This window comes from Fulmarus glacialis, unplaced genomic scaffold (genome assembly GCF_000690835.1).
Source record: "Fulmarus glacialis isolate BGI_N327 unplaced genomic scaffold, ASM69083v1 scaffold6287, whole genome shotgun sequence".
NCBI classification, from domain to species: domain Eukaryota; kingdom Metazoa; phylum Chordata; class Aves; order Procellariiformes; family Procellariidae; genus Fulmarus; species Fulmarus glacialis.
Window position 1 is genome coordinate 106978 of NW_009222511.1, and position 21926 is coordinate 128903.

At 39.1% G+C, this 21926-nt stretch overlaps 1 protein-coding gene across 1 annotated transcript in view; it reads left to right on the plus strand.

The window, feature by feature from the left end:
- EEFSEC (eukaryotic elongation factor, selenocysteine-tRNA-specific) overlaps positions 1-21242 on the plus strand; it is a 94174-nt gene extending 72932 nt beyond the window's left edge. Inside the window, exon 7 of the mRNA XM_009581464.1 lies at positions 21058-21242. Coding sequence (XP_009579759.1) covers positions 21058-21242 — 185 coding nt within the window. The remainder of the gene's footprint in view (positions 1-21057) is intronic.
- The last annotated feature ends 684 nt before the right edge of the window (positions 21243-21926 follow it).

Here is a 21926-nt window from a genome sequence, read left to right on the forward strand (position 1 = left end):
TTTCTCTCAGTCTGAATTATGGAAGAAATGGGTGCAGATAGCTGTTAATTACTTTATCAAGACACTGTGGGCCACCACCAGCCATAACGAGGGTGCAGGTACAGAAATTGGTAGTAGACATTATTCTTAATTTTCTGGAAAATATAAAGAATTGAGAGAGCTAGGTTTTTGGGGTGGTGGTGGTGGTTTTTTGTTTGTGTGTGGTGGGTTTGGTTTTTTTGTTGTTGGGGTTTTTTTTGGTTTTTGTTTTGTTTTGTTTTTTAAAGAAGGAAGCAACCTTGGAAGACACACAGCCTAGGCTAGCTGAGAGATACTTCTGATTCTTATTTGACTTTTGAACTCTGCATCTACGTTTCCTTTTGTTGTGGTTTAAATTTCACATCGATCAAAAGTTAATGCTTATTAGGTATGTAATTTACCTTCATGATTCTTCTTGATGATGGTGTATGGATGGATCAAGTACTGTGGTTCTGATGGGAAAATATGAACTGCAGACATGAATTCATGCTCTGGAAGCAGAAATAGTGAAACAATGAACAAATGCAGCTTTAGGGGAAAAAATACACTTCTCAAGTTTTGTTGTAAAATAATTAGCCTTCTGTGGTAGACATGGAGACCGTAGAAAAAGGACAGGAGCTGCTCAGTTGCTTGTGATTTGACTTAAAGTTTATGACCTTGAGTAATGTGCCTGCTCAACAGCACTTAACAAAAGCATATTTGATGAAATGTTAAACTCATGAATTACATCTCCAAGAAAAGCCTTTTTTTAAATTTGTAAAATCAGAAATAAATCAAGATCTTCAGACCTCAGTGGAGTTGTTTAAACTTGAGATTAATAGGAACAGGCTGTTTCATCAACAATGACACTTTGTAAACTTAATAAATAATATGTAGCTTTTCTTCAGATTAAAAAAGGGCTGTGTATTTCAAGGTGTTGTATAAAGAATTGTAGCATTATTAACCCCATTTTGTAAGTGGGGAAGCTGAGGCAGAGATGAAATAAAACTGTGAACTGATAGAAGCCAAACAAGCAAAACTCCCTAGATCAAGGTTTCTTAATTTCCAATCCAAATATCTATCCATTAGGGCTATAATACCATGAGAGCAAGTTGGGGCTTCTGTAAGGCAGTACTCATTCCTCCGTTTTCCTTGGTATGGACAACAGTTATTGGTTCAATTGTATTCTCATTTCAGCTATTGAATGTCTAGAGTTACTCCCAATTTATACTTACAAAACAGGTAGAATCCAGTTTACTTATGAGAGACTAAATGTGCTGTCCCTGCTACATGCAGCAGCAAGTGCTGGTATCCCTTGCATAGAGCTGTCAGCCCAGGGGCTTGCATTGGCATCGGAGAGCCTATTCTTCTCTCTTTTATTGCTCAGTGAGTTTTGTTTTATTTGTCTGCTTTAGTAATACATTGGAATTATTATTATTTATTATTTTGTTGGGGTTTTGGGTTTTTTAAGTAGTTGGGTACTACTGTGTTGAAACTAAAATAGGAAACGTTTTCTTTGACTGTTGCACTAGATGTTATGATTATGTTATTATGTATAACAACGAAAGCATAATTTTTGTTTTCTTGGAGGGCTTTTACTTTTATTTTTTCACCTTTTAGAGGATCAGATCTGATGCTACTGCAGTGTATAAAACATTTCCATTGAAAACTGGAAATTTCCCTGAAAAGCTAGATAGGTTTTTAGGTCACAAGAAAGTTTGAAATGCACAATGGCTCTGAACATTAACTCTTCACTTTGTCCCTGGAACTTTTGAAGAGAGACTTGCATTTTTTGGCATCGGTCAAGTAGTCTGGTCTTCATAGACTTGCCATCTGTAGTGTCTTTGTGCTAAGTGTTCCCCCTGGGGCACCATCTTATGTTTTAATTTGCAGTTTCAGTTGCTGATGTATGGGCTCTTCTGTTAAATAACTTTTATTTTCTGTTCTATTATGCCTACATACTTGACTTGATTTGTGTTGCATACAAAGTGTTTTCCCCCTGTTGTGTTTGGAACTGGTTTGTAATAGAGTTACTGTTGTGTAATTCTGACTGAAAGTTACAACTTTATCAACAAACACAAAGTGCTTGTTTTGTTTGAAAATTTGTGTTTTCCACTCATCATGAACTGTTTATCCATTATATGTGCTGGGTTTTATCGTTTAAATAAAACAAACCACTATTTCATACATGCTGCATGTTAGGAATTACTAAGGATTCACTGGTATGTAGAGTACTTACTGCTGTGAACAGAAGTGAAGAGCTTCTGTAAACAATTGATTCAAGATCTCAAAATAACACAAGTGCTGAGAAAACTATTGCACTCAACTACACTGTCACATTTCTGTGGATTAATGAGTCGCTGTTTGTTATCTCAGTGATAGTGACTGTCTGAATGCTCAAACTCCATCACAAATGTGCTATAAATTCATAACCTTAGATCTCTCTTTAAATCCCAGTGAAGATGTTCTGTCGTGCATATGATGTGCCGAGGAGTATATTCGCAGTTATCGAAGCTCAGCTGATAGGCACTAACTTGCTTCTGTGTATGAGCTGTAAAATGACAAATGGTTGAAAAATACATCCTTTGTGCCAAGATCAGGGATTTCTGTCTGCAATTGTAGAGTGCTTTAGAGCAATTCAAGAAAATATTCAGATGTCGGCTGGAGAATACATTAATTCTTCCAAATTCTGGCTGTTCCAGCAGTCTGTGACTATACTTTTGTCACTGGTGCTCATAAACTTACTGTGCTCAGAGGTTCCCAGGCTCCTTGTGCTTTCTAGTCTTCCTGCCTCTCTTACTTCACTCCTGCTTCACTTACATTTTTAGCTTGCTGTGTCTGTGATGAAAAACACTATAAATGTGAAGATAATTCTCTGGCCATTGTATCCTTTACTTAGGTGTACCTGTGGTAGGCATGTTAGTGACACTAATGTGGCCAAGCTTGCAGATTTGGTTGTTGTACTTTGTGAAGCATGTTGAATTTATTCTGTTCTATCTAAATAGGTAATAATGCAATTAACAAATTCTTTCATTAATGTGTCCTTTTGAAATTATGCCAAAAAAATTCCAGAAGCTTACTGAATTTTGAAATGCAGACTGGCCATGTTTGGCTTGAGAAGGCTGAATGCTCATGCAGTGCATATCACTCCGATGTATACTGGATTATGTTATGGTATTTAAAAATACGCAGTATGTTCCGCATGCAAAACCATTCACATAAACACTCGCACACTGTGTATATTGTGGCTGCGCATCTTCAGCTTGTGTGGTATGATGTACACACTCATGTGCACGCCCACACACTAAACCTTTGCAGGTCAAGAAGTGAGGATAAACTTTTGAACCCAGCTGCTTCCAAATTAAGTACATGTGCAGGGACCACCAAAGCTGGGGTTACTGTATTCCAGAAAAGTGCCGGACACTGACACCCACATATTGTACTGCAGGAGACTTCTTGTTCTTCCCTTAGAACAAGAGCCTGAAGGATGATGCCTTGAAAACACGCTGTCCTCTTTGCCCTTTCCTTGTCACCAGAAAGGACAGGCAGCAGTTTGGCGACTTCTCCCTTCGTTATGGAAATGGGACTGATACAGTAATCGGGATGCTACATATGGAGCTTTTTAAATTACTGTTCTTCAGTCTTTTGTTAGCCTTCGTTACTCCTGAAGATTTTTTTAAGTCATAAAAATGACATTTTTAGTATGCAGAGTTAAAAAAAAGGCAATATGAAGAATACATTTTTGTCAATAAGCTTTTACCTTTTTAAACCAGTTATCTTAGTTTCTGCTCTAGGTATTTTAATTGAAGATTAACTACTGTTAAAGAGTATACAAATTTAGGTAGTATATATTTGGAGTAGTAAAATAGGACTGAATAAAAGGTGAGAATAGAGTGGCCTGTCCATTACAATTTTAGATTGCAGAGCACAAACTAACCTTCATTAGAAGTCAGCACAGCTGACTGAGAGGTTCTTCTAACATTAAGGCTTTTTTTCTTTTGTTTGTTTGTTTGGGGGTTTTTTGTTCCAATGAAATTCACTAAAAGTATACTTTGGAGTTGCAACTTGAGCAGGTCTCATCCGGGTGTTTGTTTTATTTCTGCTGTCTTTTTTAATAAAACATTGTTAGGTTGAAGGTGATGCGTGTAAATAGAAACAAAGTCCTAAAAGTAATTGCTATATACTTCTTGCTTCCGACTTACTGCAGAAATGATCTTGATGTGCTCGTTGCTCAGTATCTTTTTGCCCAATACAGGAAATAAGATGGGTTCATTCCTGTTTGCAAACTGATCGTTTTTCTTGCATCTAGAGCAGAACCGGGGGGTACCACATGGGTTGTCTTAAGTATGTGCATTTAAGGCATGGAGGCTGATCTTTTTCATTTGAGAGGGAGTTGAGGATGCTGCTTCATTCTGACCACCTGCATGTCTCTTGGGGAAACTACCTGGTTTCCTTCCAAAGAGTTAGGCTCTTATCTTCCCCATAGTATCCTATATTTCTTCCAAAGGATAAAAGGATAGCTGTCCTGAGGAAAATCTTGTTAAGACTTATTGTTTAAACCTATTTGGAAGGGAGTGCATCTAGTAGATTTTGTAAAGACGCTTTTTTTTTTCCTTTTCTCCTCAGAGTTTTTACTAGAGCTTGAATTTTAGCAGCGTAAGTATTAATGTAAACTTACTGTAGATCCGTAGCCTTGATGAACTGCATGTAAAACAAACACTTTTATGAACACTTTTCTATGAGTTCTCTCATCATCAATATGCAGGATGAGGAAATGCTGCTGCTTCCAATTTGATCCATGAAGGCTGAAATAGCTTAACGAGGTGGGGGGGGTGGTTTGGCACCTTAACCTGCACTGAGATGTGCTTCCTCCTCTGTTACCTGAGGTAGCTCTGCACCGCGCTGCTGTCTGCGGGGCATGTAGATCTTTAAAAGGAGAATGTGACCTAATATTGTGGTGCGCTGCAGACTTCCTTCTCCTCTGGTGTCTGCTGGTAAGGAAGGAACCTTGGATAAGATAGGAGGTCAGGCTTGACTTAACGTGGTGTAATAGTCTCTGTGTTGCTAGCTTTGCGCAGGCAAAATGGTTATCAGCTAGGGCCGTGTCCTTTATCCATGACACTTTCCCAGTCCTTCCCTTTTCTTGGGTTTTTTGATTGTTCTTGTTGTTTTCTCCCTCCTCCTAAGGAGAGGGAGGGTTTGAACCACAGATTTGCCATGATTCTGCTGCAAAATCAGTAACAGCTGTTGGAATTGTAAATGGCTTCTTGGTTGCCGTCACAGAACCTGCAGTTGATCAGCTCTGCCCTAAGCAATAAGTGGAGACATCAGGACCACTGAGGCTAACTAGAGAGTAAGGGTGGAGGGAATTCAAACCCTGAGGCAGGGGTCTAAATAGAGAACACAGGCACAGATGGGTATTGGAAGGGACACTCTGTTTCCTTTTAGATGTCTTTTTAGATGCTGTGAAGTGCAAAGTTGACTGGAGCAGTAGCATAATGGGAGCTAGGAGGAAGATGTAGAAGAGGTTTCAGCGAAAATGTATTTTGAGTGTGAATTGTTTTATCTTTTATTCCCCCCCTTCAAAAATCCAGTATTCTAGCAAAACTCAGTGGGCAAAAGATATTCCATGCTTTGGTAGGGTCACTCACAAGTCATTTAGGTTGATAGGCTAAACTATATTCCTGTGTTGTCTTTGAGTAAGTTAGGATATCATAAACACTCATATGTTAGTGCAAGGCAAATGTTTAACAATTATTTGTCAAGAAAAATAAATCTTGAGATGTGAGAACTCCTGCTCCTGAAATGGACTGTACTAGAACCCAAACTTAATGAAACCAACAGTCATCACACAAGATGCTGCCTTTGTGGTTTTGGTAATGGGGCTAATTTATTTTTAACTTGTTTGTGTGTTTTGGCTGGTCATATTACATCTTCTGTAATCTAATTTTCCTCTCCTTCAATGCTGCCTTTTACTGCACTCCCTAGAAACACTGAATTTATTTGTGGGGGTTGGATTTTTTGCAATGCAAGTCAAAGTGAGTTGGTGTGCTGGAAATGTGCAGTGACTCTTCAATCCAGGTCATTAGTCCACAGAGCTGGGTTGGCTGTCCTAACACCCTGAAATACTAGTTGTGAACCTTTTCCCTGTCACTGCTGGATTTGGACCCAGACACTCGAACAGATTGGCATTGGTAGTGGCAATCTTGTAAGTTAGGTTGCTGTAATTCATTCTCTTCCAGCCAGTCTCCTGGCATCAGGACACTTGTACTAATTTCTGCTTCTGAGCCTTGTGAATTGCCTACATCTTACTTCTAACCAATATCAGCACCTGGAAATTTTAAAAAGATGAAAAGAGTCTTTTTTGGGGATCGCTCAGGAAAGCTAATCTCCTTGAGCCTTAAATACGATCTGCTTCCCGTGGACTTGGACAGAGGCTGTACCTGCATTTTCTGATATTTTACTTGACTAGGTTTTAGAACAGTCTGTGCCCCAGGAAGAGTGTAATGAGGAAGGAAACCTAGCCCTTGGGTGCTTGCCTAGAAAAATGGAAGTATCGCTGTGGCACGGATAGAGGTATTTAGTTCTTAATATGTGCTAGGTCTGTGTCACTGTATCTCTGCGACTTCTGCTATCTCATTTAAAGTCTGACTTAGTGTGCCTGCCCCTTTATAAACATAATCACTGTTTGACTGTGTTCAGCTTTGTCAGTGTTGCTGTTTATTTGGAGCCCAAGTATTGTAAAGTAATTATTAGAAAACATTAACTTCGGATTCAAAGGTTTATTTCTGGTCTTTGTGATTACTGAGAAAAAGCATGAAAAGATTGAACTGAAAGCCTTGATATTGAGAAGGGGAATATAAATAAGTTATGCCTTTAAAAACAGTGCTTATATTCATTTTAAATGCTTTTATTTGGAGGGTGGGCTGATGATGACTTTGCATATTTGAAATTAATGATATTGAAGCAGCTTACAGGAAGAGTCCCATTCTGCAAATATTTCCCCCCTTTCCCAATTTCCAAAATCACTGGCTAATATATTTCTATAAGAACGTTTTAAAACTGTAGTAGTTAAATAATTCAAAGAGAAACAGTTAAGGCTCAACAGTATTCAACCAGTATGTGCTGAATGGGGAAAAGCATAGTGTCTTAATTAAAAGAAATGCAGGAAACTTAGTTATTGCAAAGTATTTTTTTACTGCTAGAGGATTTGTGGGTGATTAAGAAATGTATAGACTTGAGTTTTTTATTTTTTAAATAAAAAACAGATACGTGTCTTCATCCTTTGCTGGCTTGTTGACTCAATTTATTTGGATGGAATTTTTCAACATTTAAAACAAATTAAAATTCATGAATCATTTCTGCTTAAAGGCACAAGCTTTCATAGATACAACAGTTAAGACTTCTAACTGGTTACATACATATAAATGCTGTTTTGGATATGTAAATTTTGTACTTGCTCCCTTAAAAAAATGCAGATGAAAGTTTTTCTAGGTGGGATACAGTAGGCGCTACCTGTTAGAAGATAATTATTGTGCTTGCATAACTGTCCGTTTTAGCATTGCTTTGTCTCTCTGTACTGTTTCCTGCAAAAGCAGCGATTAGTTTGTTGGATAGATGTGAAGAAAACGTGATACCATGGCAGAGGGCGACGGCATGGTTTGTAAAGCTGTTCTGTGCTGCCTTTGACACAGTCTGCAATTTCTTGGTACTTGTTGAGAGAGGTTTTTCAGTTTTTCTGTAGTGATCCACGTGTGCTCTTAAACTCTTAGGTTTTGATGCTTCTGCGCTTGTATGGTGTGACCCTGTTCGGGAGGGGAAGGTGTCATTCCACCCAGGGTGCATGCGTATTAGATTAAGATCAGCATTGTGTTACTCTATGGTAAATGCGGCATGTGAATTTTTTAATTGTTTTAATTATTGTGGCCCGTTCATTGCTGGTACAGCTAAGCGAGCTTTTTCACAAGCATTTTGTAAACGTGGCAGGCTTTATCGTGAGGTTTTAATTTCAGCTTTCCTGGAATTTGCTTAAAAATGTGACTCAGGGAAGGTAGGTGAGCAGTCAGCGGATGTCGACAGAAAGTAACAATCATTCCAGATGAGAATGTATGTTCGTTTTCAAATACATTATTTCAAGGATATTTCAAATGATTTGATGTAGTTCAGGATTCATTTAGAAAGCTCATTTCTCCACTGCTGTAGTACCCACGCACCCAGTCACTGTAGCACAGCTCTAGGCACTGTGTTGGTGTTCATAGAAGAAGTGCCAGCCGTGGCTGTCTTGTTTCTTCTCTGGACTTTCTTTGCAGAGGAAAAGGGGGAGCAAGGTGAGGTGTTCGTAGCTATACATGTGCACATGCATATGTATTGCTGAGAACTAAAGAAGTTGCACTGAAACATATAATTGCTAAGTAAAAAAAAAAGTAAAATAGTAGACAAATTGGGAAGCAAAGCAAGAATATGCTGTTTTGGATGTTCCTTGCTAAGGCTGATTTGTACCATAACGGACTTTCACTAAAAGCTGTGTTCATTTTTTTGCAGAAGGGATTTTTAAGAGCACTGGAATCATTGAGAACGAGTTTTGTTACATGGGCCAGATAATCAGTGTTTGAAGCTTAACCAGACTGAGCATCCTGTAACTATAACTAGAAAACATACAGTGCCTGCAAAAACAAATCCATCCAGTCTTGTCCCTCGGGTGGCCTCTTCTGTACTTTTTATTACATGACCCTTGCTTTTCTCATGCAGCCTGTCTCCTGACTGAGATCCACCTGTGAATGGCGTTTCAATCTGGGAACCTCACCCAGAACATATGCCCCATGAAGCTGCTGCATCTGTGGGTGTTTGCGTGCTCCATTACGATCTTCACCAATTTCAGTGTGTGCTGTTGGTCTTGGCAGACTGTGAAAGACTTTGGGAGGGAGATACACTGTGGAACCGTGAACCTGAAGAGCCATTTTAGGGAAGAAGTATATGAATGATAAAGGAGGGAAGAACTAGCAAACATTTGAATTTGTCTTGGTAAAACAAAATTACACAAATTTCTAAAGTCCTTCTTTGTGGAAAGCCATAGAGAAGGAATTTATAGGTTATTAAAAGATTGAAAACTTCATAGTAACCCAACATTCTCATACTGTTTCTTCTCCTCCACCTCCCACAACATTTTATTTCCCTTGTAATAATTAGTTTGAACTTTCATCTATTTCTGCTGATCAAGTAATTTTCATACAACTTCAGGAGGTTTTTTTATATGCTTTCAATCTTTCTCCTAAATAATGTTTTTTTTGTAACAAAAAAAGCCATGAATACATTATAATTTCAATTTTCATGGTGTGTGAAAGATTTCTGCACTAGGTCTTTATTGTTTTTGAAGAATTCATCACCCTAGTTAAGAAGCTTAATATAAATTAAAGAAGGTATTAAGGAACATTAAGACATCAAAATGTGGAGCGTTCTTTTCCTTTCGATTGCTCCAAATGCAAACAAGTTGAATAAAATGCAATCAAAGGGCCTGTTTGGAGAACATTGAGTGGCTTTACAGCTGTGCTGTAGAGAACTTCTGGTAAGAGCATAATTCAAATAAAAAGGCCTTTCTTTCCTTCTCCTAATTCTCTTTGTTGTGGTGACAACAGAGTACAAGCCCGATAAAAATTTAATCACCTTATCTTTTTAAAGCAAATTGCATATTTGTTTACACACAATATACATAACATAAAAAAGAAAAAGCTGCTATCCAATCCCCCTCCCCCTTCTAATCGCATTAAAGGCCCTTGCCTAGAAGTTTAAAAAAAAATGAAATGTTTTATTCTTTAGTCTGAAGTCCCATTGTTCAGGATTGCTTTATAAAGGCAGCCCAGGGGAAGATGAATATCACCAAACTTAAACTCTGGACCAGCCCTGAGCAGCAGATGCCTGGGATACGTCAGCGGAGTTGGTTCAGCTTAACTGGCTTCTGTGGTGCCTACTCCACATCAAGAGTTGCAGGCGAGATGGGAGGATTACAGACAGGCCTGTGGATCTAGCACTTTGATTTGAAGCTGCTTTGTAATGAATTGCCTTTGATTCTGTGTCAGATCTGTGAACCTGAACTTTTTCCGCATTGTATGCATTTCTGAAAGGCTGCTGTAGGCAAGATTGTGTATTGGTACTGGTTTTGTTGTTGTTGTCTTTTCACGAGGTTGATGAGATTTTAGTCCCTTGTGTTGAATTCAAAACATGTTTTCAGTTGTTTCTGCTCACCTTGGTGCACAGAGCATGAGTGTTGTTAGTTGTGTTTATTTACTACTTTGTAGGTATTGGGATACTGACAAAAACCCAGTCAAAAGTACTTTCTGCCCACTGCTGAGTGGCTCTGGCCTGAGAACTCCCTCACTGGATATAAATTTAATCCCAATGTGATATTCTATGGGTTTTAAAATTATGAAAGCTCATATGCTTAGTGATTCCTTGATCTATTTCTACATACCTAGCTGTACTCTTTGGGACATTTTTGTGATTTTTGTCATTCTTAATTTTGAGGATTTAATCAGCAAGGACCACCACCACAGCAGAATGTGTGAAAGTCTGTCCTGTACAACAGTCATCACAGACTCTCCCAAATTTTGCTCATCGTGTTGATGTCTGCATGTTTTTTTTCTTAGAGATCCAGTGACAATAATTGTGATTTTTAAGACACTGTTCTGTCTTTGTTTTGAGTGATCTTGGATATTGCATGCTGACCTGCCTGTAACTTTTCTATTGTTGAATTGTAACAAGAACCTCTGTACATTCCCAGGCTTCCAACTACGTTGCATATATTTGTATTAATAATTTGATGTCCTTCTTAGTTGCATTGTTTTTTCATAGTTGCTCCTGTTGTGCACTAGGCATTATCCATGCACTCAGTTTTTGCTTCAGGGAGTTTGAAAAACCTGCGGGCTAAAAGCACAGCGTCAGTAGGAGGGTTGCCTCTCCCTGTAGGTATGCTGGGAGAATGAGTATACCGCTTAAGCATGATCTCAATGACTGCGTGGACCTTGAGTGGCCATCAAGTGAAAACAGAGTTTAGAAAGAATTGCTGGCATGATATGTCAGCTGGTATAATTGCAGCCTTGTTAATGTACTGAAAGCACATACATAGCTCATGCAGAAATTAATTTGAAAATCCTTTCCTTTAGGTTGATGGGACAGTGTTGGATTTGAGGACAAAAAGATTACCTTAGTGATTGTCTTCCAGCTCTGCAAGTTGATCCATTGTATTGTGTGTACATTTTGTGTAGGCTACACCTAGTAATCATGGTGTACCGGAGTCTCTCATGTAACCTGTATTAAAGCTAGTCTCTGGCATACAGAAACAAATAATTTTGTAAAGTCATAGTTATGTTCCAGGAGTGCAAAGTACAAAGTTGTCTTCTTTAGGAGTTGCCCTAGGAGGGCTTAGCCAACAAGTGGTTGTGGCACACAACATAACGGCAGTTGAAATATATGTTGGCCTATAAGACAAGGTCAGGTTTGGTACTCTCAACCTATTCATACTGCAGTATGGCCAACTAGCCAAGAAATTAAGATCTCAAGTATGTCACCTCATTTCAGAGCTGTTATTTGGGGCTGAAGGGTATGTTGGGTTAGGGCATGTTTTGGAAAACCCACTGTGGGAACTGCAAATATCCTTCTAAAGTGTGTGTGGGCTTGTGTAGACTTAAATAGTGTGTAGACTTACTTAAATAATGAGATGGTTGCAGAGTAATGGTATGATACGCGGTGGGGATTTGTCAAGTGCAGAAATCTATCCCGCTACATGGGTTCAGATGACAGTGGTGCATTTGCATCTGGTGTTCGATTATTACATTTTATTTTTGCCAAAAAAAGGTTAAAATGTGGTTATGTTATATAGATGTGGGAAATCGGATAATATATCCTGATCATCTTGCTGGAAATAGAGAAGTATAAAACTGTGAATGAATGGCGTGCTCTCAGTGCATGCGGTATGCTGCGTGTCCTCAGTGTAGATGATAAGTTTAGGATTAAGAGAGGAGAGGAAGGGGCAGGCAAGGCATGTATAGGGAAGTATGGCATGGATAACTACTCAGCAGCCGATAGATATGGTGTGGTCCTGGAGTCTGTGCTCCATTTAGCAATATGAAAAATATCAGACTGAAAATCAAGACGCTGACTTCATGCAGAGGGTATGGCAGACTAATTAAAGAAAAAAATGTGTACCAATTGAGCCTATAAAACTCTTTCTGACCTTGAGAAAACTCCCAGAGAGCTGTGGGAAACTCCAATCTGTCCCCTCTGAACTTTTTTGTGTTGTTGTTTAAATATAGTAACTGCTTTTTTAATTAAAAAGAAAAATTAGATGGCATTTCAAATTGTGTCCATGGTGCCTTGGGGACCTATTACAGTACAAATTACCCTATACTATTTAGTGAGGTCTTGTTTACTATTGTGTGAAGCGAGGGTTACCAGTGTAAGGATGTAGGACAAGAAGGGCCCTTCTTTGAAAGTCTGGCTCTGCACATGAAAGTGACGCCAGCAATTGGAAGCAATTTGTGGAATTGTTTGATTATATTAATTATGGCACCAGCAAACAGTGCTTGGGAAACAGTTTTGTTTTCTTGCATTCTTTCTTGATTGCTTGCAGCAAAAGCCAAGATACAAAATGTGCCTTTAAGGACTGCCGGAGAGTCAGTTCAAGCCATTGTGTAGAATTGGCACTGAGCTTGAAAGGGTTGTGTCCGGCTTGATGTGAGAGTTTTCCAAATACAGCTTCGGCCTGAACTTCACCTAGGTCAGCCTCTTGAATTAAAACAGTGTCTGTCTTCCTCATCAAGGAAGAGTAGCTAGAGCCCATAATGAAATCCATGTTATTTCCAGTAGTACCACCTCTTATAATAATGTCTTTCAGTCCAAAAGCCTGTATAAACTTAAATTGATACAGAAGACTCAGTTCAATTCACCACTGAACTGCAGCCTTCTCTGATGTGGTGTGGAGCAGCCGTTCCCCAATTTGTGGGAGAATGTTTTAGTAGTTAAGGATTTCCAAACAGAGTCTACCAAGCTGAGACTGTGGGAATTACTCTGCTCATGCAGGCTGACTGTCACAGCAGCCTTTGGTCAGGACATGGGGCAATCTGCTTCTGCTCACAGTGGCTGGAAGATTTTTTTTTTTTTTTTTTTTTTTTTTTTTTTTTTTCTTTTTTCCTCCTCTCCTTTCCTTTCCTGGTCTCTGTCATCAAACAATGAGTTGCGGATATTTTGTGTAGATCCCAAGTACCATGCCGAGGCATTAGTGTAATTCTCATTTGGAAGGAAGGAGTCTACTTTTTGGTCTCCTTGGAGGTTGATTGCTTTCCCTGGCCAACTTCATGCTGTAGTCCTATTAATATTCACAAGCCAGGCAAGGTGATAATAGCAGGTCTTGTACCAGCCAGAAGAGAAAAATGAATCTACTTTGGAGTTTGAAACTCTAGCAGAATATTTGAGAGCTGACAAGAGATGTGGGAAAAGGTGGTGTGAATTCAAAATAGAATTACTGGAGAATTGTGAGGGGATTTACATAAGTAAAATTCATTGCCTGATCTGTGAAAGTAATTGAAGCTCAAATCCTGAGCTCCTGAGGGTAGCAAGGAAAGGAGTATCCCTTGTTTCTTGAGTGAATCTCTGGTCGACTATTACACTGAAATTGTCTAGGTAATCATATTATGCTTGTTATCATGGTGATGAACACCTAGGAGCAGAGTAGATCGGCTCCTGTAGGAGCACTGTACTTAAACCTTTGGCTGGAAAGGTTGGTGGTGTTGACATATTGACCCTGATATCAGGTGGAGAATTCCTACCTGATCCTGGGCTCTGGTTAGCTCAGGAGACAGTTTTCATCCCTGCTCTTTCTGAAGCACCATATGTTAATGACAGGCAGATGGGATGCCAAGTTAGATAGGGCCAGCAGTCTCTAGATGACCAGTCATCCAGTCTACTTAGATGTGTTGTGACACATCTGGTGTTCCTATTGGAGTGTTTATGGGCAGAGTAACATGGTACTTCTGTTCTTGGAACGCTTACAAAGATGTTCTTTTTCCTGATCAGCTCAGGGTTTTTTTTGCTGGGATATTGAAGGAGAAAAATTACTACCTTAGCTTGAATAAAATCAAAAGGTAGGATTTTGGATGTCTTTAGCAGAGGAGAAGAGAAGCAGTTGCTACCTAATAGCTTAATGTAAAGACTTCAGGCAACGGGATGTTACATTTTCTGTTATTCTTGTCCGTTCTGTCTGACTGTAGAGATAAGTGTAACAGGAGGGGCTGGGCAAGTTAATCCTCTGATTTTGGGATGCTTCTGCTTTTTGTTTGACTCAAAACTCCGGAACGTTACTTTAGGCATAATTGCATGAGATTTTCATGGTTTTTAGGGCACAGAGTAATGATAATTTTTTTGTAGAACTGTTCTGCCGACATGTTTTAGGACTAAACAGAGAACAAGTGTGTGCTTGCTAGTGTGTTGTGGGACTCTGAGAGCCAACACTTGTACCATTGGCATTTCTCTTAATTTTGCCGGAAACCAGTGATAGATTTATTCTTCTTGTTTTAAAGTTGATCAGAATCTGAAACAGGTAAGTGCTGTGTTCGAACCTTGTACCTCTCTTTGAACATAGGTAATTTTAAGTATTGGATAAATATACATAGCTGTTGCAAGAAAAAAAAAAATTCTAATTGTGTTGTGCAGAAGTACTGGATTCTCGAGTCCTGCAGTACTAGTAAAAGGTTTCTATTTCCTTTCAGTGGTCTGTCATTGCAGTAAGCAGGGCGAGAGACGACTGGTCTTTGTCCACTCTCAAGCGCAGCCCCTCTGCATCACACTGTGGCAGGGATGTCTCCATCCGGGGCTCTAATTATTTCTGATTTTCAGGTCAACCGGCTTTTGTACTCTCTGTTAGCAGAAGAGTTGATGCAGGCACACACTCCTTAACTGTGTAATGAGGGTTCAGGCTCTGAGGGTTCAATTTAAGGAAATCCTGAAATTGTGAAAACCAGCTGTTACGAATAATCCATTGTGAGTAAGGATTATCCCCAACCCTTTGCCTCTTTCAAGTTTTGCTCTCTTTTTCCTTCACTCAGGAAGAAAGAAAAATGTCTGCCTGTCATATTAAAAGGTTACGTTTGCCTCGGATAAAAATTATTTCCAACATCAAATGTGCTGTGTTAACTTGTTCTCTGATGTTCAGTCAATTTTTAACATTTGAACGTTAACAGGAAAGAAGAAAATGCAGGTAGTTGAGTCTACCTGCAGCGTTCAAAGGAAGTGAATAGGATATTTTGTTTACAGAAGGGAAAAACAAAGTTCAGTTTCCCACTGAATTTCTGCTCACAAATTCCTGAATGGAATGGGAGGTTTGGAGATAATATCAGCAGGTCAAGAATAATCTAGGAATCTCTTCATATTGAGTGCAAAAAGGAATATTTTCTATTCCAGTGAGAGCTACTGGTGTAGCCTCAATGTGTTTTTTCCTAACACAGTGGTAAGAATCCTGAGCCAGCACTTCCCAACAAACCATGGCAAGTACCATTGAAGGTAGCTGGTGTAATATGTTTGCTGATTTTTTTGGTAGGATGAACTTTTAATTTTGACCTGAAAGCAAAGTTCTCATGAATCGGAAGACTTGAAATCTTTTAAGGTGAATTTTTTTTCACATTACAATTTTTAATGCTGTAAGAAAACTGTGTAATCATCCATGCAAATACCTCCGTATTCATCGGTGCTAGCTAGGATAGTTAGCAGTAGGCTTTTTTTACAAGTGTGCATAGAAGAAGGGAGTTGTTGAAGTTCAGCAAAATAAATTATTCTCCTTGGCTGTGCTGGAGAGCATGCCCTGCACCGATATTATTACACCTGTTTTCAATGATGTGTTTATCAGTTGCTTAAAAATTACTCCTGTCTCTGGCTGGGCTACAAGGAGATACTGTATTATCTTGCTTCTCATCTACAATGTGTTTGGCATTCAGTCTTTAAAAATCTTCCATTCAAACACACTGTTCCGTTAGCTTTAAGGAGACAGGACTATTCTTAAATATTGAAGAGATCTGTGGAAATAGGAAATAGAAATATGGAGATGGGAAATCTGAAAAATAAAAAATAAAGTTGGAAAAGGAAACAGAGAGATAAAACTCCTGAAGGACTAGCAAGTGGAATTTGGGACTCAAGGAAAAAGGAGCTGGACTTCTTTTAGGAGAAAGAGCAGAGACCACCCTTGGAGACCTTTTCAAGGAGCAGAAGAGCAGGGGAGCAGAAGACTAACGAGAAAAACAAAACAAAACAAACCCAAAACAAAAAAACCCAACAAAACCAAAAAACCTGCAACAAAGATGACAGAGGATGTTGATAAGGAATGGCAATATTAAGTGAAGGAGGATGTGAAGTGGGGAAGTTACGTAAAAGGTAAAGTAGGATCCAAGCTTACAGGTAACAGTTGAAATAATGCATTTGGGGAAAAAGCACAGCAGTGGTCCTTCATCCTGCCGTTGGATTAGCAAAAGGAATTAGAAGAGCAGATATTGTATCAGCTTTCATCCTCCTTCCAGCTGAAGTAGTAGTAGTAAAAACAAAGCAAAAGTAAACTGTGCTGGTTATGGACATTTATATGCTTTACGTGTTTGTTGTGATTTGTCTACTGGCCAGCACTCCCCAGCAGTCTGGTATGGAGCCTGTCCACGGGCCTGACACGGCGACCGCCGGGGTCAGCGGGGGGGTGTTTATCACGAGGCTTTGCTGAGTCCCTGTTACGGGGAGGCCTGATTAACATAGGGAGAAAATGAAGCATTAGAGAAACCTTAAAACTTGTGTAGATATGAGTATCTTGGGGCAGGGGGGGGCAGGACAAAATTTATTTCCTGTATTTATACACAAGAAGGGGTCCAGAATTCTACAGTGTGAAATTTCCATACAAAGTTATTGAAATCTGCTTGTTTCTATGCAAACTTCTTGCATGAGTAATTGTAAAACTCCAGGCTGTAATGCATGTAACTACATAAGATACTGTAAATCACTAAGAAGCTAGCTTTTATTTGTGAAAATTGTGTGAAATATTGCATTTCTCATTTATTTTGTGCATGTGAAACTGTTCTTAGATTTGAAAGATATTTTTTCTGATGAGGTATCGCTTTTCATTTGAAGTTAAAAATTCACTTTTTTTTTTGCATTTAAAATTGCTCAGTTTGCATTAAATCCTTGAGACCATGCTGAGACAAAGAATATTATGTTAAGAGTCTGTATTCTTATTTGTTAATTATTAACAGTAGTTGAAACTAAAAGAATGAAATGGATTAAACTATTTTACATCTAGATTTTCATTATCTAACCTGGGTTAGTTGTACAAGTACATTTTACATAAGACCTGTCTGGGCACTTTTTGTTACAGACGTGGTTATGATGGGTGGGAATGAATTTGCTAAGCTTTCAGATACCTTATGTGCCTCTGAGGACTGCCCATTAATAATATTAATACATAGGTATTTCCCACTGCTGTATGCCAGGCATTTCTTAGAACTTTGAAGCTAAAGTCTTTTTTTAACACACGGACCTTTTCAATTTAATCCATTAGCAAGTTGGCAAAATAAAGTAATTGTCCAACAGAGGAAGAAAAAAAAAATCTATTAACATTTGCTACAAATCCGAGTAGTACAGGCAGCACTTAATTAATGGAACAGATTTCTCACTATGTATTCAAGCTAACATAGCTATTGTTCAGGAGAGATTAGACCCTTAATGTAAGTAAGTTAAACTAGACCTCCATCTAAAAATATCCATCATTTCAGCTATTAAAGGTCTGATGTCTTCTTTGGTGACAGATATATTTCCCTTCATTTCCTTGGTTTTGTAAAATGTAAAGCATGCATTGTGTGTAACGCGAGAAATCCGTGGAGGTAGATGAAACCCCGATTGTGCCTCCCCGCCTGTCTCTCCCTGCCTGCTCCTTTGTGCTGCTCCCTATCACAGAGCCTCTTCAGCCCTTAGACCTCCTGGCACCAGAGCAGAAAAACAGAAAATGCCATTTGTTAGGGTACGATGCCAGCTACCTAATCTGTTTGCAGAATGAGGGCCATGGGATCTGATTAGGTAATTTAGATACCTTGTGAATTTAATAATACCTGAGCTGCCTTTGGCTGTCAACCTGTCATTTCACTGGTAGGAACTACCACGTTCTTGCATTTCTTCTGGAAACTTTTTATCCATAATACTGTATTTGAATCCAAATAGGTGTTAAGGGCTGCAGGTGAGCTATATCTTTACTTCTCCATATGTGGGAGTTAGTGATAGGGTGGAGAAGGTGAGATGGCTCAGTTTTAAATACCTTTTCCCCAGTACAGTTCCATGCGCAGCATAACCTTTTTTCTTGAAAATGAAATTTTTCAGACATGAGATTCTTTGTTTAAACAGCTAAGATGTACGAGGTTTCAGATGTGTTGGGCAGTCCAGGTGCTCATTGATGGCACCGGCAGTTTTCGAAGCGTGGTTTATCTGAAGCGGTTATTTCATCCTCAGGGCTGGGATGGCTGCTGCAGCCCCGTGTGTGCTCCGGGGGAAGAGGCTGAGCTGCCGGGGGCATCACCGCCGGCGGGCTGCAGACCAGGGTTTCAGTAGCAGCCTAGGTGCCTCGCTTCAGATACCCGCAAGGGAAAACTTTGGCTGCAATTTTAATGCCACATCTCCTCCCTTCCTCTCTCCTTTCCGCCAATTAGCATTTTTTGGAAATTAGAGTCTCGCGAAGCCTACTAGCATAAATAGAAGTGTTTTAGGATTTGTTTGCTTTAATTAAAGTGTGTCTTTCTGAAAGGATTTAGTTAAACATCTTTCTTAAACAGTAATGTGCCAGTAACAGCAACATTAGTAACAGTGATAAGACCTAGAAAGGGAAACCAACTAGAAAGCAAAATGAAATGTTTCTTTGTCCAAAAAATAAATGGTCTTCCCAGGAAAGTGGAGGAAACCCTGTTCAGGGACACTTACAATTAGGTTGATCAAAACAGTAGAAAACATACAATGTGAAATAAATCCTGTAAAGGTAGAGTGCGGAACTGTGTGAGGTCACTCTTTTTGCTGTTTTTATTTTGTTTCCCTCTTTTTTTGACTATTGCTATTTTTTTTTCTTAGCAGCACCCAAGATGTTCTCAGAGCTTTCCAAATAGGAAATAAGTTGCTTTTCGTGTAGTGATAAATTATTTTTCGTAATGAAGATGGTGTGATTGTAAGGCTAATGATATTAATGGGATTTATATGAAAGCATCCAATTAAAAAATTAAAACAGCTGCATCAAACATGACTATACAGTGTAATAAAACCATATAATAAATATGTGGTCAGGCCACACTATATTATCTAGTTTGATTAATTGAACCTTACACGTGCAAAGATAGTGATTATCAGACTTCTCAACCGTCAAGGAAAAACAGTCTCAATTATTTTCACAATTAAATAATCATTGCTTTTTTTTTTATTTATTCTGCCTTCTGAAAAGGGAAAATGGCTGCTTCCTTGGCTCTGAAATACACGATCTTGCAGAACTATGCAAAGTTGATTCTGCTTGATGCTGGACTTCTGCAGCCTTAGTGTAAATTGTAGTTTATTTAGTTGTATACATAACGTGTTGCTTTTATCTTTTCTTGTGCTCTTTTTTTAAAAAGCATTTTTTTAAAAAAGCAAGACCCCTCGATCCCCAAAAGTCTCCCCCTGGCTGCGCCGCGGGGCGTTAGGGCTGTTTCATAACCCCTGGTTATGAAATGGCAAATCGGCAGTTTCCTGGTTTTGCTTCAACACTTCCTCATCTCCTCCCTTCCCTCTGCCGTGGCGGGGGGATGCTGCCTGGAACAATTTGCTACCTGACACAGCAAGAGGAGAAGGTGGGTCTGGTGCTGTGTCCCCCTGCAATCAGCTGTAAGTGCCTCTAGATGTGTCTGTGCTGGAGCAGATCACCTGTGCTTGTAGACCTCCTGTCTCCAGTAAATCACAAGCATCTCAATCTTTTTGTCAGGCTGTGATATGAGAATCCGCATCTGAATTTCAATATAAGGGGGGAGAAGCTGATTAAGTGTTTGAGATAAGGTTATGTGACACCACAGGTTAAAAATACCTGAACTGAATTTGGCCAAATGCCTGAGAACCACATTGCAGCGTGCTCAGTTGGCGCTGAATAAGCTTCCAAGGAGTTTGCTGTCTTCTGCTTTAAGAAAGCAATTCTTCAGGAGTGGTCTTTTAGGAGCTGCATCTCTCTTGTTTTACAGCGTTTCTTTGGACTTTGCTATCTTGCATTTCTTATCTAAAATGTCACCAATGTGTCAAGTTAAAAGAAAATATAAAAGTGTAGTAAACCCTAGCCATTTAGGAAGAAAAGGACAAATGTTTTTCTTTGGTACAAACGTCTGGAGAAAGACTTAAGTTGGATCCCCAGAATCGTACACAGGTTAATTCTAGTTCCCCTAAGAAGTGACAGTTGAAACCCTTAAAAAATACTGTGTGTTAGCCAAAAAAACCCAAACAAACAGAAAACCCCAAACAAACACAAAGCTGTTTAATTTGTTAAAACCTAAGCAGTGTGCTTCTGGCAGGTCTGGGAAATAGACTAAAGACATTCAAGAACCTTCTGACTCTTAGGACTCTATATCATTTCAGTATTTTACCAGTTGTTGTTTTTCATTCATGACTTTTATTTTTATAAATATTCTTAGTGATGAGAAGAAACTTTGGGAGATGTGTATAAATAACAGGGTCTGCTGAGTAAAAGGCTTAGACCAGGCAAGTTGGTCTGGCTTGTTTAGATTTTTGCCTTTATTTAATATTGTAGAAGGATACAGCCAGGATACTGCACTGGATTTTGGGTATCACTTCTGTGAACCATGTTTGAAGGCTTCTTTTATTTTTCATGTGAGTTACCGTATTCCAGAAGTGTGATGCAGAAATGTGACTTTCCTAATGCACCTGACTTTCTTATTTTCTTTTGTTGATTTCAGTAGTATATTTGCCTGTTCACTTTTTCCAGTTATATTGAAATGTCATGTTGAGCGTGTTTGTCATGCGTGTTCTCATTTTTTACAGATGGGCTGAAGCCAGATACCAAGATGCTGCTTACTGTTGCCTCCAAGAAGAAATCTAAGGCAGGGAAGGGGGATACAACCAAAGAGGATGAAAGCAGCAAGAATGATTCAGCCCAACCTGTGACCATCTCTCTTCTCTTTAAAAGATACGTCTTTGACATGCAGAAGAAAATGATTCAATCCTGAGAAAGCAGAGAGGCCTCTGATCACACCTGAAAGACCAGACTCTGAAATGAATTCGGGTGGAATGTGTTTCTTGTCTGAACTCATTAGAACTGTTCCTTCCTCACAGAGAGAGCCTGGAAGCTCCTGCTGACTATGTGCCCCCTTCCAAAATCTGTACAATCTGGTTTTGTTCTATTAGAATCTGCTTATTTTGTCATCTTTGCAATGTGAATCTTTACGGCCTCTCGGAGAATGTCACCTGCCGGATGAGCATATTCGGGTGTGTGTTCTAGTAGCGGTGTTTTTCTGGAGAATTGTTTTGAAGTTTCTCTTGACTTAAAAGTTTGCCACCAATATTAATCTAAATCTAGTCAAGATGTGAATTTTATGCGACCCACAAAGTGAAGCTGATTAGTCTAGGTTTACTTCCCCAAGCAAAGTGGGGGACAGAAAGCACACGATATAGTAGGTGAAACCTAAAATGAGTGTTTCACATTCCTTCAGCTGCAACTATGTAAGATGCTATCTGAGAGATGGTATGGATCTTTTTTATAAATATGATTTATATCTAGAAATGTTTTTCACATTAAACATAATGATGCATGTAACTGAGAGTCTTAATTGTTCTGTTTGCTGTTCCAAAGGTTCAGAACCTATCTTCAGTGACATTTTATATAGCTTTTCTGAATTTCCTGCCTGTTCTGT